At 49.9% G+C, this 13881-nt stretch overlaps 7 protein-coding genes across 7 annotated transcripts; 6 read left to right on the forward strand and 1 right to left on the reverse strand.

The window, feature by feature from the left end:
• Positions 1-201: 201 nt before the first annotated feature.
• K460DRAFT_198862 (uncharacterized protein) lies at positions 202-1385 on the forward strand. The gene is made up of 4 exons (XM_040927174.1): positions 202-509; positions 621-1052; positions 1107-1300; positions 1370-1385. The coding sequence occupies exons 1-3, from the start codon at positions 451-453 to the stop codon at positions 1111-1113; spliced, it is 498 nt and encodes a 165-aa protein (XP_040783687.1). The 5' UTR covers positions 202-450; the 3' UTR covers positions 1114-1300; positions 1370-1385.
• K460DRAFT_198863 (uncharacterized protein) lies at positions 1386-2808 on the forward strand. Its single transcript, XM_040927175.1, has 2 exons — positions 1386-2257; positions 2334-2808. Exons 1-2 carry the CDS (start codon positions 1588-1590, stop codon positions 2468-2470), a joined length of 807 nt encoding a protein of 268 aa, XP_040783688.1. The 5' UTR covers positions 1386-1587; the 3' UTR covers positions 2471-2808.
• Positions 2809-5395, forward strand: K460DRAFT_198851 (uncharacterized protein). Its single transcript, XM_040927173.1, has 3 exons — positions 2809-3547; positions 3600-4267; positions 4324-5395. The coding sequence occupies exons 1-3, from the start codon at positions 3147-3149 to the stop codon at positions 5106-5108; spliced, it is 1854 nt and encodes a 617-aa protein (XP_040783689.1). The 5' UTR covers positions 2809-3146; the 3' UTR covers positions 5109-5395.
• A 210-nt stretch (positions 5396-5605) lies between these two features.
• K460DRAFT_371118 (uncharacterized protein) lies at positions 5606-8345 on the forward strand. The gene has a single exon (XM_040934287.1). The coding sequence runs from the start codon at positions 6036-6038 to the stop codon at positions 7869-7871; it is 1836 nt and encodes a 611-aa protein (XP_040783690.1). The 5' UTR covers positions 5606-6035; the 3' UTR covers positions 7872-8345.
• Positions 7956-8694, reverse strand: K460DRAFT_371119 (ribonuclease H-like protein). Its single transcript, XM_040934288.1, has one exon. The coding sequence runs from the start codon at positions 8674-8676 to the stop codon at positions 8029-8031; it is 648 nt and encodes a 215-aa protein (XP_040783691.1). The 5' UTR covers positions 8677-8694; the 3' UTR covers positions 7956-8028.
• A 161-nt stretch (positions 8695-8855) lies between these two features.
• On the forward strand, positions 8856-10523 carry K460DRAFT_347811 (eukaryotic translation initiation factor 3 subunit H). Its single transcript, XM_040931362.1, has 3 exons — positions 8856-8969; positions 9082-9557; positions 9607-10523. Exons 1-3 carry the CDS (start codon positions 8916-8918, stop codon positions 10175-10177), a joined length of 1101 nt encoding a protein of 366 aa, XP_040783692.1. The 5' UTR covers positions 8856-8915; the 3' UTR covers positions 10178-10523.
• K460DRAFT_371121 (uncharacterized protein) lies at positions 10519-13795 on the forward strand. Its single transcript, XM_040934289.1, has 7 exons — positions 10519-11155; positions 11320-11451; positions 11504-11924; positions 12094-12306; positions 12718-12830; positions 12923-13549; positions 13603-13795. The coding sequence occupies exons 1-7, from the start codon at positions 10683-10685 to the stop codon at positions 13643-13645; spliced, it is 2022 nt and encodes a 673-aa protein (XP_040783693.1). The 5' UTR covers positions 10519-10682; the 3' UTR covers positions 13646-13795.
• Positions 13796-13881: the final 86 nt, after the last annotated feature.

Below are 13881 nucleotides of genomic sequence, written 5' to 3' on the forward strand. Positions count from 1 at the left end.
TTCTATGAGGCTTGTAGATGTTGCAATCGGAAGTCTGGAGTTCAAAGGTGGTTTATCTTGCTTGTGCTTGTCCAGGTTTCGCGGGGTAGCTTTCGATGGTGGGGTGATAAGCTGGCCGCTTTTGAACTTCCGTTATGTCCGACAGCTGGAAACTGACAGCAGTTCGCTTTGGAAGCTTCTAGACTACCATCTTAAGTTTGACAAAGCTCGCGTGATAATGCCTGCCGGAAAGTATAGTGTATATGAGTCCGACTGGGATAGCTTCACGTGAACACGTAAAGAATGCGCTAGCCAAAGCTCCCGCTTACTATCCCTCGGCTCAGCGCTTCATCCTTTCTCCCAATGCCATACAACCAATCGCTGCACAAACAAGAATAACTCACAAGCCTCTAATCACCTCAGTGGCATATTTTCCTTTGGTACCCCCTAGACCTCTCCATCAAGTCAAACATGAATGATACACCGCCCAAGAAAAAGCGAAGAGGTGGACCTCGACGAAGAACAGGTGTGTAGCACGCCGTGGCTCCATATAGACTTTTTCTCTCCAAGTAACTGACAATATCCCAGGATGGCATGTAGCATATTTTCAGTCTCATTACATTTGGTTGACTTTTAACCAGCGACACGTGTAAACGTCGACATACCCGCTGCGATGAGAAAAAGCCGGTCTGTGGGAATTGCGAGCGCCTAGATCTTGAGTGCGAGCAATCTGACGATGCAAGCTGGAAAATCACCCATGCAGACCTGCCACAAGATCAGCCCGGTCAGGCTGGACTTTCATTACTGGACATTTTCAGGTCAGATATGAGTGGCCTAGAGGAAAACTCTGAAGTAGTTGCATCGTATCGTATCACTACGCCAGCCAATCTAATATCGCCATCCGCAACGGTGGACTCTAATAATCTAGTCGACAGTATATCCCTAACTACGGAAGCAGCCTTTCTTCTGCAAACCTACGTACGAACTGTTGCAACTTGGATGGACTGCTTTGATCACGACAGCACCTATCAATTGAAGATCCCAAAACTTGTCACCAAATCTCCGCTGCTTTGGTGCGAAAGTCCTACCACGAATACTGTTCGAATATTTTGCTAACATACGGATAGTAAGTAACTAGCCTTCTGTAAGACGTTCTTTAGACTGTCTTAGGTAGTATTTGTATTATCTATTAAGAAAAGTGCTGATCCTGTTGCTACTTTCAGTCCATTGTGTATGCGCGTTCACAGCTAATCACCTTGCACTCTCTGGTTCGAGCCACAACCCGGCTTGGAAGCTGGTAGCAGTGAAGCACTACGGCGAAGTACGAATACCCCGGTACAATGTGAATGTTTTCGTGTTAGACCTGAGCGCGCTTACCTGAAATTGTTAGGTACTTGTGCTACAGCTTAGATACAAGACAGACATCCGCAATGCTCTCTCTATCAAACCATGCTAATATCCTCCAGGGTGCGTTGACTTATCTCTAAATTAGCCTGTTAAAGCCCTCGGTCCCGATAATATTGAGGTACCTATCCCTACACTGGAAGCTTTGCTGACTTTCTACCTTCACGTTGGGCAGCATTGCGATTACTGATCGATGCCTTGAGCATGTTCTCACATGAACATACGTTGACAGCGAGTATACTTCTACTCAGTTATGAGATTCATGGAGCTCAGCGATCGGAAGACTATAGACGCCACTTTCTAGGTCTAGCAATCTTGATCAAAGAGCGCGGCATCAATGCACAGTCGACTGGTACCGATAGGGCGAATTTCTGGATCTACATCAGGCACGAGATTGTAGTGGCAATGGCAAGCGAAAAACCACTGATCTCCGATCCGTCGGAATGGGCGGTATTATGGGACGAGGGCGAGACGAGAGAAGATGTACTCGGCAACCGTGTTCTTTGGATTCTCGCAAGAGTAGTCAATTTGGTCTTTGGAGAGAACGGCAAGAATGAAGTTGGCAAAGCGCAACGAGAAGACTTCCTACATGAAATAGAGATCTGGCGCGCAGGGCTCTCAGAAACCTTTGTCGGTATCCCTTACGGCGACAAGGATGAAGATGGCTTCCGCAGAGTGTACTTTCCTGTCACGGCAGCGGCAGCTGCTGCCTTTTGGTACCACATTGTCCACATCCTTCTCTACACCGAACCGACTCTCCAGGACGAGAGCTACATTCCTCTAATCCAGGAGCAGGCAATGCAAATTACCAACATTGCTATCTCAGATTTTCCACCAGCGTTGAAAGTCTTTTCCACGCATGGATTGTTTTACGGTATGTCTTCGATCGTCGTCTTTACAATCTTTGCAGATTTTTTTTCATGGCTGCCACTGACCTAGTGCTATCGAAGCTGCCAAACACATACACGGCATTTCCCGAAAAGCGCGCATCTGGAAAGTTCTAGACGATGTCGAAGCACATACTGGATACAGTACACGAACTACCGTAAAGCTTCTCCAAGCTCTTATAGAGGACGAGATGCAATAATAGACTCCAAAATCTTGGCAATGGAAAACCGGATAGTAAAGGCTGAACTCAAATTTTCAAGTTGGAAAAGCTTTGGCCTTCCTTAATGTTCTCTCGGCGCAAGGCTGAGGCAAGATATCAGCCAGCTCGCTTGCTGTGCTGCCGGGATGCAGGGGGTGCAGCCACGGCGTTACAGAAGAGGGGGCTTCGGGCGCGTATCCTCAACTCATCGCACGCAGCAATGAGGCAGATTCTCGAAGCTTCCTTACCTTAGGTGATAACATTGACTGCATGCTGGATTTCGAAGGCATCTATTACCTACCTTTCTATGCATCGGTCCGCGATCTGTTGCTGAGATTCATCAACATATTTCTCAATGTCACACTAAATCAACGAGGCTGTACACTCACACCGTAGGCAGCAATATTGCGACTGAAACGATTCTCCATACAACAAGCGACGTGGCATGCAACGCAAGACCAGATGAACGCATTTCAACTCAGACCGCATAAATATTGATGCTCTTTCGAGGCCGTCTAAGCCACAGTTTCACGCCATAAAAAGACACAGCCACTCAATGCAAGTCGCAGCCGCCTAACGCTTCAGCTGAGATACCGGCCTCTACTGCGTGGCATTTAACCCATATAGCAAGGCTGGTGCACTATCGCCGTGTGGCTCTATAGTTGCACCTCTCATTATGGCTCCTCCAACAAGCACTCCCGACGAAAACGCAGCATTCCTTGCTGGTTGCATCCATAAAACAAGGTCGGTGCGAGACGTTTACGAGTCCCTTGGCCTCTTTAGTCAAACCACCGACTTACGCAAGGATCCTGATTTTCTCAAGAACGAAGCCAACGAGTTGCATTTCGAAATCAAGAAGATCGCTCAGTCGTTTGTGGAACGTAATCGCGAGGATCCAGAGCATCTACACGCATGTCTATCCAAAGACGAGACATTCTCTAAAGAGATATGCGAGCTCGAGGGCAAGTATGGGCAGGCACTCTGGGGGCGAGCAGATTCCGGACACACACTCCCTTTTAGAGAGCAGGAAGGGCCACCAGACGAGCTCAACTGGGACAAGAGTAAAGACCGAGAATGGTGAGTAGTACCACGCGCGCATTGAGAGACAAATTGTTGATCGTGCATGTAGTATTCGGTTTTATATTCACTGCTGGATTGCAAGAATTGCCGTACGGGATATCAGCCCAACACCACGCAAAGGGAAAGGCAAGAGCAAGTCCAAGGTGACCTACTTGTCTGATGGAGAGGAAACAGACGTCGAAACCCCGACGAGATCAACCAGATCCGATAGTAGTGCGTCATCAGAAGTACCCTATCGTGCCCCAGAACCACCAAATATGTACTCAGCTCCCGAGAGTCGTGGAAACGATGCTCAATCAGCCGACTTCCGAGCTGAAAGCACAGATACACGGATTTATGCTGACGACGCGGAGAGCATAATCACCAACAGTCAGGTGGCGACCGATCCGCCCTTGAAGCGGACTCCCCCAGGACCTTCAAGCAAAAGGAAAGCGCCCGATGTCCAAGGTCCGTATTCTAGCAGTAAATTGCCGAAGGTATCCAGAAAGGCGCGAATAACGCCAGCGCTCTTCCGCGAGCGACAGCGCGACGTGTACTCGGTTCCAAGGTCACCTACCTTACCTTTGGATGCGGCACCATTGACTAGCCCAAATAGAAGGCCAAGATGGAAAGAAAGTACCCAAGACAGTGATGCGACATACATGCCGCCACCTCGTGGTTTTACTGCCGAGACTGAGACTGTTGTGGATGGAGACGAGGCTGTAGCAGACGCAATGAGTGAGATTCCCGGCTTCAAAGCTATGTAATGGCCAATTTGCTAACGTCCCTTGTAGACCTGGTTCTACAACCCCATCTCCTTGATGAAGAGGGCATACAGTATGAGTTTCAGGATCAGCCCGTTGCTGGGCCATCCGGCACCTACCGGCACCCTCTCAGGCAAGACTCAGTTATACCGGATACGCAAAACGATACAGTAGGAACTGTACCGATCAGTACCGAGCCCCACACTAATCTCGGTCGGAATCTCAGTAAGAAATTGCTTCATACCATGACTATAACGCAACTCAGCACAACGACACCAGGCCCTCAAAGTTGGCAAGTGAGAAAGGACCGAAGCGAACTCTTCAGGCTTCTGCTATCATATCTGAACAGTATCAACCAATTCAGCATGAACTCATACGATGTGGATTCCGAAGAGAGAATGGACTTCCTCCTCGACCGGCTCTGGGCCTATGATGCGGAGAAACTACGCTCGGATTTAGGCGAAGACTTTGCACGATTGCACGCTGCATTGGAGACTTGGATGAACATGCGCGATCGGTTGACTAGTTTTCAAACCACCACGGGCTATTTAGGGCAGCCTGGCGAGGAGTGGAAAGCTCATCTGCGCCGTATGCTTGATTTACCCGCACGTGCGCAGGCGTGCATTGCATTCGGTGAACTGAAAGGGCCCTTGAACAAGGAAGGCGAGCCTCACCATGTAGCTGAGACCTTTGATGACGATCTTGCGATGATCTTTGATCTATTAACCAGGGTCAAAGGGTGCAATGGTGCGGAGGAGTTCAAAGCCATCCGGCTATACAACGAGGCGCTACTGAAATGGGTTAGAGAAGATTAGACAGCGGAGCTAACTGGAAACTTGTACGCGGACACGGGTGTTAGTACCCTCTGTTGTTTTGCTAACATCTTCTCCGGCGCATCTGAGTAGTCATCTTCAAAATACGGCAGCCACAAATAGTGTTCTGAGAGCTCAGACCCTATGAATGCAGCCTCGAGGACCTTATTGTGTTGCTATAACAAAAGTTTAGTACTGTTTACTGCAATACCCTGTTCTGCTTACATTCATGGACACTTCCCCTAAAACGGAAGCGCGAACGCGGGACTCGACCACATTTTACGTGCCTGACAGTTGACGTGGATAGTTGACATGCTCCCCCCAATACCACAACGACTGCACCACATGGTTCGTAATCAGGCTAAGAGGGTATCCATTCTAGTGCGGGTCTGCCTGCATGGCTTTGGACGGGAAGCGAGGCACGGTCCATGCTGCCTAGAGCTAAACAACTCACACCGGCCTCGCTGACTTTGCAACCTCCACCGCGCTATTGTTATTCTCTGTGTCCTAGATCGAATCTTTTGGATGAGACACTTTCCATATTTTGGCGGGCCTTGACCGCTTTGACGGTTCCGAGTAAGACACACCCTCCACCAACTCACTCTTCCTTCCAATAGCAACCGACCCTGGCTGTGTATCAAGGATTTGGTGAAATGGCTGATGTTGAGGTCAAACCTTCCTTTCCACGGGCCAGCCGAGAACGAATCGAAGGGGGGTTTCTTCCATGGTTTGAATGAAACATTACACTTTTTCTTCGCCGTGTTTCGGAATCCCGGGCTAGCCCCATGAGTACATCAGCATTCGACGATATAACACCCGCTACTGCTGTTCGTTCCTCGTGCCTGCAGCTGGTTGAATACCACCCTCGGCCCTGACCCCGTGAAAGTGGACTCGGCATTTGGCGCAAACCGGCGACTAACGGAAATCAGAATGGATCCCTTTCGATACCGCAAGGCATATGAGGCGATGCTACACACCACCCAGCTCATCGAGGAAAGACTGAATCAAGATGATGAGCTTAACGGGGAGAACTCCGAACAAGATGAAGCGCCAAAGAGTGCCTTCCAAGAGTACGACGAGGATAGTATGGACTGGACGCCTACTGAATCTACGACTCCACCTCCAGAATGCGGACCGCCACCTGCACTATCCCAGAAGATACGCCATTTGTTACCTGGTGGTGGCGAGGGTGATTATCAAGCTAGAGATCGAGGTGAAAATACAGTGCTGCTGCACAAACTCAAGGAAGGGATGATTATCGACAAGTGCATTGACAAGCTTGTTCAAGACCTACCCGATGTGTTGAACTATGAGAATTCTGTTTCATTCACTCCATCGACGATTGAGGTGCCAAAAGACTTCGGCCTGCAGTTGAGCATCTCCATCAACCACCATTTGGCTCAGGTCGCGGACCGCAAGGCGTTGGAAAAGTACAGAAGGTTACTCGGTCACCGCAAAGATGCAGCAAAACGGAAAGCGTTTAAGCTTGGGTTCGACCCTATTGACTTGATTAAAAAACAAGCTGTGGCGTTTGCAGAAGACGCACCTACGCCAATCTGCACGCTTGAAAATGATATTCACTCAATCTTCCGCCTGGACAACTGGCACGGTTGTCCAGATGCCATATATGAGGTACTAAGGCCTGGGTTACAGCTCGCAACTCTTCTCCTGACTTCACAGGCTACAGCTCATTTCTGGCACACGCTAGTCTTTGGCAAGCGAGAATCTTGCGAAGCAACTTCAAAAGCATATGGTCAGCATTGTTTTCGCATCAAAGAGGATGTGCCCTGGTCAGAGGAACACCATACGACTTTCAAGAGCTTCTTGAACAACCAGGTTGACACTGTTCACTTTTACTTTCATCACGACCCGTTACCACCAGAGACGGCTTACGCCTCGATGGGTCTAGTGAAGGACTATAAGAATGGTCTATTGCGGAAGATCAACCACAAATGTCATACAAGCCGTATTTGTCTGCATTCTGACTTTTACACGACTGCCAAGAAGCTTAGCCTGCTAAAATTCCGAGAACCAGCTATGGTGTTGCGATTCAACATGTTCCTTGCCACTTGTATTACACACGAGATTGCGCACTTCTGCGAGGTATCAGGCCCGCACCACGACCATCCTTTACTGTCGGAGCCAGAGGTTTTCTTCGGAGAAAACATGTGGACCGAGAGTGGAATCGCCTTTGAGACCAAGATATTTGGCGGGCGCATACATCCTCTTTCTAGCCGAATCGATTGCAAGTTCGGGCTAGCTTGTCTCGACTACCCACTGAAGGAACTCTACGACAAAGACGACAATGTCTTGTACGCCCTACCAATGGATTACATCTTGAAGCTGCAGCAAAAGGAGACGTGGGAGCGGGATTTTAGCGATGCAAAAGCTGATATTTTTCATGTCCCTCGAACTGGTGGTCGATCGATTGAAATCAACGGAACAAATCTGATGATCTGGGAAGATGAGAGCGACGCAGATATTTCGGATCATATCGACAATCAAGACACGGAATGGAAACGCATGGATGATGGCTCCATCTCGAGAAACCCAAAAGGTAACAATCGCAAGCCTCAGCGGCAGCCGATAGTACCACGCTGGACTCCATACGGTCATAAAAAGAAGAACACGGTGGATGATGGAGCTTCATGTGTGTCCACAGAGGTGGCCGACGAAGTGAGTGATAACTACAAGGAGGAAACAAAGCTAGAAATTCCAAAGGACACTGAAGGAGGCAAGGGTGGATCGGATCAGGATATGCTTTGATGTAGATGTTGAGGGCTTCAGTGAAAGAAAAGGTGGGTCTGCTGCATTTGTATCTCACAAGGGCATTTGAAAAATTACTGCATCTGGCGGATGGCGTTGTTGCATTGCATTGCCATTAAAATGATCGTTCAATTGAGAAGAGCAGCTTTATGTTCCTTCATGCCCCGTCTAAAGCCCTGTTCGCCAAAGCATCTGCTTCCCTATTCATCTCCCTCGGTATGTGCCAGAACTGCACCTCCCTACCCCCGCCTTCATCACTATACTCCATATAATCCAGCTTGTCATGCAACTGCTTTAGGACCTCGAAGTGCGCGACGCGCGTTCCCCTAGACCCGACACCCTCGTTCTCAATCCACTGCTCCATCCACTTGCTCATAGAGTCCACTAGGAAACTCGAATCCGTAGCGAGCTTGATCTCTGATAGCTTGAAGTCCCGATCCGTGACTTCGCTGATAATCTTGAGCGCCTGACTGAGAGCTTCGATTTCTGCGAGCGTACTGGTCTGAGGGCGAGAAGCGGGCAGAAGTCCGTACGAATTGTAGGGAGAGTTGGGGCCAAAGTAGACGCCATATGAGGCTCGGGCGGTGGGAGTGCCGTTGTTGCGACATGCCCCGTCGATGTATACGACCATACTGCTTGGGTTTGGGAAAGGGTCTGGTTTTGCTAGGACTTTCATTTGTAGTTGCGAGATCTGCTTTGAGGTGTCATAGACTACGAGCTGTTGTAGAGGTACAAGCCGTGAACATGGGTCTTCAGAGGGGACGAAGAGGCGCCGGATCTCTTCGCCATACTCGTCATAAGCCATCTTAATCAGTCAGTCGACTCCCTCCTCGGTTGTTGTTGATACGACAACCCGTGGACAGCAGTTCCAAGGCCGAGCGATACACATAATGTCTAACCATATTGGCGCTAGCGTTCATCCTTTCGCTTAGCAAAGTGAATCTTGGCAAAGTCACCGAGTTTCGAATTCTACTTGAACACCGACGAGCCCAACGTCAAAGCCCCGCCCAACACCTCCACGCGACCTCTTCCAACAACTACATCATGGCGGACGCCCAGAAAGATGCCTCGTTCAAGGCGGTGCAAATCGACGCTCTGGTACGTGCGAATTTCGCAACACAATCCCCCCGCCGCGCCCCGCCATTGTGCTTCCCGCACTTTTTTAGGAGACGCGCTTGGGAAAGCATGCTGAACTAACTGTACTGTTTAGGTCGCAATCAAGATTGCTACCGCGAGCGGCAAATCCTTCCCGTCCCTCGCAACCGGCAGTATCGTCGGCATGGAGAAGAATGGGGTGCTAGAGATCACCAACTCTTTTCCTTTCCCCGAGGTGTCCCATGTACCGACAGAAGACACTCGCCAAAACGAATCTGCGGCAAATCTCGCTGCATCGGCTCCTCGCGCTAAGCAAAACATCGCCTACGGCAACGAGATGATCAAGTTCCTGCGAGAAGTCAACGTGGACGCGAACAACGTTGGCTGGTACACAAGCACAAGCATGGGCAACTTCATCAACCTGAACACCATCGAGAACCAGTACTTCTATCAGAGCCAGCCCAACGAAAAGACGGTAGCTCTCATCTACGATGTGAGCAGGAGTTCTCAGGGTACCCTGAACTTGCGCGCGTACAGGCTGTCGCCCTCGTTCATCACAGCCTACAAGGAGGGCAAGTTCACAACCGAGAGGTATGTATAGACAGTTATTTCGGCAGTAAGAGTGGTCTAACAAATGCAGCCTTCAAAAGAGCGGACTCCGGTACCACGATATCCTTATCGAGCTTCCTGTGACTATTCGCAACTCACACCTCCTCACTTCTCTCCTCCACCAATTACCCTCAGAAGCGCCGAAGGAGGAGCTCTCCTTCCCACCAAACCTAGCTGCCCTGCAGCAGGACCCGAACACACCGCAACCCCCTCTCTTCCCGAATTACGATGCGCTCGACCTCTCCATCGACCCCTTCCTTGAAAAAACATGCGATCTATTGCTTGAGAGTATCGAGAACCATCATACGGAGATCAACAACTACCAATACTACCAGCGTTCGCTTGCACGTGAACAAGCTAAGATCACCGCTTGGCAACAAAAGCGTAAAGCTGAGAATGCGGCACGCACAGCATCAAAGCAGCCGCTTCTTCCGGAAGATGAGTGGCAGAGGCTGTTCAAGCTGCCACAGGAGCCCAGCAGACTAGAGACGCTCCTCAACTCAAGGCAGGTTGAACAGTACTCGAGGCAGGTGGATGGTTTCACAGCAGGCGTCACTTCCAAGATGTTTGCTGTGAAGAGCAACTTGCTGCCCGGAGAGTAAGGTTAGATAGGATTTGTGTTTTCATGATTATGCTTCTCTTCGTCAAGGCATGGGCACGGCGTTGGGGGTTCGCAGGTTCCACTTGCACTGGGGCTGAGGTATGGCTTTCGTAGATGGCAGGAACGAGGCGATGGAACGAGGCGATGGAACGTTCGCAGGCATTTTAGCGCTTGCCTCTGTGCCAGGTGAGATAGAGGCTCCAAAGAGATGCTATATAGGAGCACTGAAGTTCAAACGCTGCTCGGCCGGCCGGCTGAACTCTTTGGTCCCTTCCAAGCGACGAAGGGATTATCGCCACTGGAGTGCTGAATCAGACAAAGAAGTAATCAACACGCTTTTGCGACATCATCAAAGTGCCTTGACCGAAAGTGATAATCTGCAACAGTAGGACCCTCCCCACAATCGTTCCGGGACCCCGGTTTACGCTCTCGGTGATCTTCTAACCCTCAGAAACGGGTTGGCCCGAATCGCTGTGTTAAAGCAGCGCGACTATTTCGACGCCATCATGCAACAAGCATCGTCGCCTGTGCTCCAGCAGCTCCGTTCACTGCACCCAGGAGCACTTCAAACCCTCCACCAGTCGCCAGATGGAACGTTATATTCCCAGACACTCCCAGAGCTGCAGAACCTACACACGAACGATGTCTTCCATCATCACCAACAATATACCCTGAGCGGGCCCCCGCCCCCGCAACCACCGGCGCACGCGATACATTTCCAACAGCATGGCCTGCCTCCTTCAGCACAGTTTCCACCCTTTCCAGCAGACTACCAGCACGCTGGCAGTCCACGGTTTGCCTTGACAAACCCACTCCCGCTACCAGGACCCGCGCAGCAACAATTCCACCCTGCTCAACCATTACCTCCACCGCGACCGATACAGCAGCTACCACTTCCACTCCCGCCGCAAACGATACAGCAACATGCTGAGCATGTACAGCTGCCTCAGGCTCGAGCGCGGGCGCAGGTCTACGAAGGGTAGGTAGTACAAATCAAGGCTGTCTTCGGTGGCTCTAGAGTAGTTCGCACAGCTTTCCAGTTGTCACAAGAATATGGGAAGCTCTGCGCTGTATTCCAGCAATTCAGCAGTACCCAGGATATGCATAATTATTATATTGACGCGCTGCTAACTATATCGTTAGGGACGATACCACCCCATCCACAGGTCATGGCCAGTTTCAAGGCCTAAAACTGATTGCAGATCCCCCAGACCTCGAAGAATGGAGGAAAAAGCTCTTCAATGTAGATGACACAATTACCTTGACAGAAGAGGAGTAGGTCTCACTCTTTTCTATCTCTGAAGATCACATCTAACTCTACCTCCAGGTTTCAAACCTACTTTCCCCATATCGATAATGTCTACTCGCACCGCTCGACCCAACGTCACAAGCGAAAACGTTTCGTATCACACTACTGGGATTGTCGGCTCAAGGGACGACCTCCAGGCACTAAAAAGAGTACTGATCCTGACAAGAAGAAGAGAAAGAGGGTTGCTAGGGAGAGAGATTTGTGTGATGTTAAGATTAAGGTTACCGAGTACTTTGATGGGAGAGAATATGAGGAGCAGATGGGACAACCGCCACCAGACTTCCAAGATGGCACAGCAAGCCCAGTAACGACGAATGCGCCGGGGAGTACTAGCGCACAAGTGGGACCGTATTATGGGCAACCGCAGATACTAGGGCAACAGCCTCTCAATGCGTGGGATATGTCTCCGCCAAACCTCGGTCAACCGAGCATGAATCTGGTATGTGATCGCGGTACACAGGTCTTCGGGCCTCCTAGAGTTTTCCACAGGACTTTTCAATCACTAAAGAAGATCTGGAAAGCTCTTCGAAGTACTCTAGGTGTCTATGACCAACGCTTTAATCTTGCTTTCCTCCGCGACTCCTTGGCTTACTGACATTCAAACATAGACTCAATTCGCGCCAGGCCCACCGCTCCCACCAGGTCCTCCGCCGAAGAAGTTCTACACATTCCAGAGGGTCAATGGAAACGGAGGCAACGGCAAGGGCGACGGGGTCGCGGGGCCGCATAAGCATTCGCTGGAAGAAAGCGATCGTGTGAAAAAGAACAGCGTACTTAGGTGGCAGGCCAAGTGTAAGAAAGACGACAGGAAGAAAGTACCGGTGAGTTAATTCGATTTCTTTGTCCTTCCTTACGCTTCTTTTGCTTGTTGATTTCATGGCCATCCGGGATACGCAATCATCGTTGGGTGCTCAAAGTTTGTTGCTGCATCTGGCGACGATCTGAGCCGCCAATCAGGTGCATACGTCATCTTGAGCGTCACCGGACGACGTGCCGAGCTCTACCATTATATTCCTTCTCACGTTAAACACTTTTCATGATACTCTTTCATATCTTTCATGAATCCCAATCGCTAGATTATCCTAGACATATTCCCTGCACATATCTTCTATCTACGCTAGTCCTTCCGTTTATAAGAGTTTCGTCTCTCTTAACCTACTATCGTCGCAAGCACCATATCATTTTCGGCCTGCGCTGTATCTGTTCGATTCCAGATGTCTGATTCAAACCAGGGTGGAGATTCGTCGAAGAAGACCTATCACAAAAAGGCCACCGGCAATGCGTTGACGACAGTCAAAAATCACTCAAAAGACGACGACTTGAAGCTTTACGGGAGCTGTTTTTGGTAAGTCCGATGCCTACTTGTCCGGTGAACTCAAGACACCTTAACAAGAGACTAAGTAGATGACGTCATACTCAAAATGTTAACTATATCAGTCCCTTCGTCCAGCGTGTGTGGATATCCCTCGAGCACAAGCAAATTCCCTACCAATACATCGAAGTCGATCCTTATAAGAAACCCCAGTCCCTCCTCGACGTTAACCCGCGAGGGCTAGTCCCCGCTCTCCGCCACGGCCCAGCATGGTCAACCCACGAGTCCACCGTCATCATGGAGTACCTCGAAGACCTCAATACCGGCCCTGCACTCTTGCCTCCAGATGTGCAAACGCGCGCTACATCACGCCTCTGGAGTGATCATGTGAATCGAAATATCATTCCATGCTTCTACAAGTTACTCCAAGCACAAGACCAAAACGATCAAATTGAACATGCCAGCGAGCTTCGAAACCAGATTAACAAGCTCGTCGATGCGGCCGACTCTATCGGCCCATTCTTCCTTGGCGATCAGATTTCGTTTGTGGATGTACAGATTGCGCCTTGGATGATCCGGTTACGAAGAGTGCTAAGCCCGTATAGAGGCTGGCCAGAAGCGGTGGAAGGGAGCAGATGGAAGAAGTGGATTGATGGTATCGAAAGTGATAGGAGTGTGAGGATGACTACGAGCACTGATGAGTTGTACATTGAGAGCTACGAGAGGTATGCGGAGAATCGGCCAGGGACCAGGTAAGATGATCGCACATCTACTGGGTTGAGTACATGCTAACAGCTCGACTTAGTCAATTAGCTGATGCGGTGAACTCCGGAAGGGGATTGCCTTGAGAGCGGGTCCACAAGCGTTCACGAGTTGACGATAGGATCATGATGAGGGATGGGGAAACAGGCCCATGTTTCACAATATTCCTCTACAGCCTCTATCGAGTATGAATGATTATGCTAGTAATGATATTCCGAGCGAAACGTCCTCAACTACTTTTGCGGTCTTCGCATTCGTCTGAAACTAACTAGGCTACTGCTAAATGCGAACATTATGCATCAGGTCGGCACTACCATACGTG

The sequence above is a fragment of the Cucurbitaria berberidis genome (genome assembly GCF_010015615.1).
Source record: "Cucurbitaria berberidis CBS 394.84 unplaced genomic scaffold K460scaffold_6, whole genome shotgun sequence".
Classification (NCBI taxonomy): Eukaryota; Fungi; Ascomycota; class Dothideomycetes; order Pleosporales; family Cucurbitariaceae; genus Cucurbitaria; species Cucurbitaria berberidis.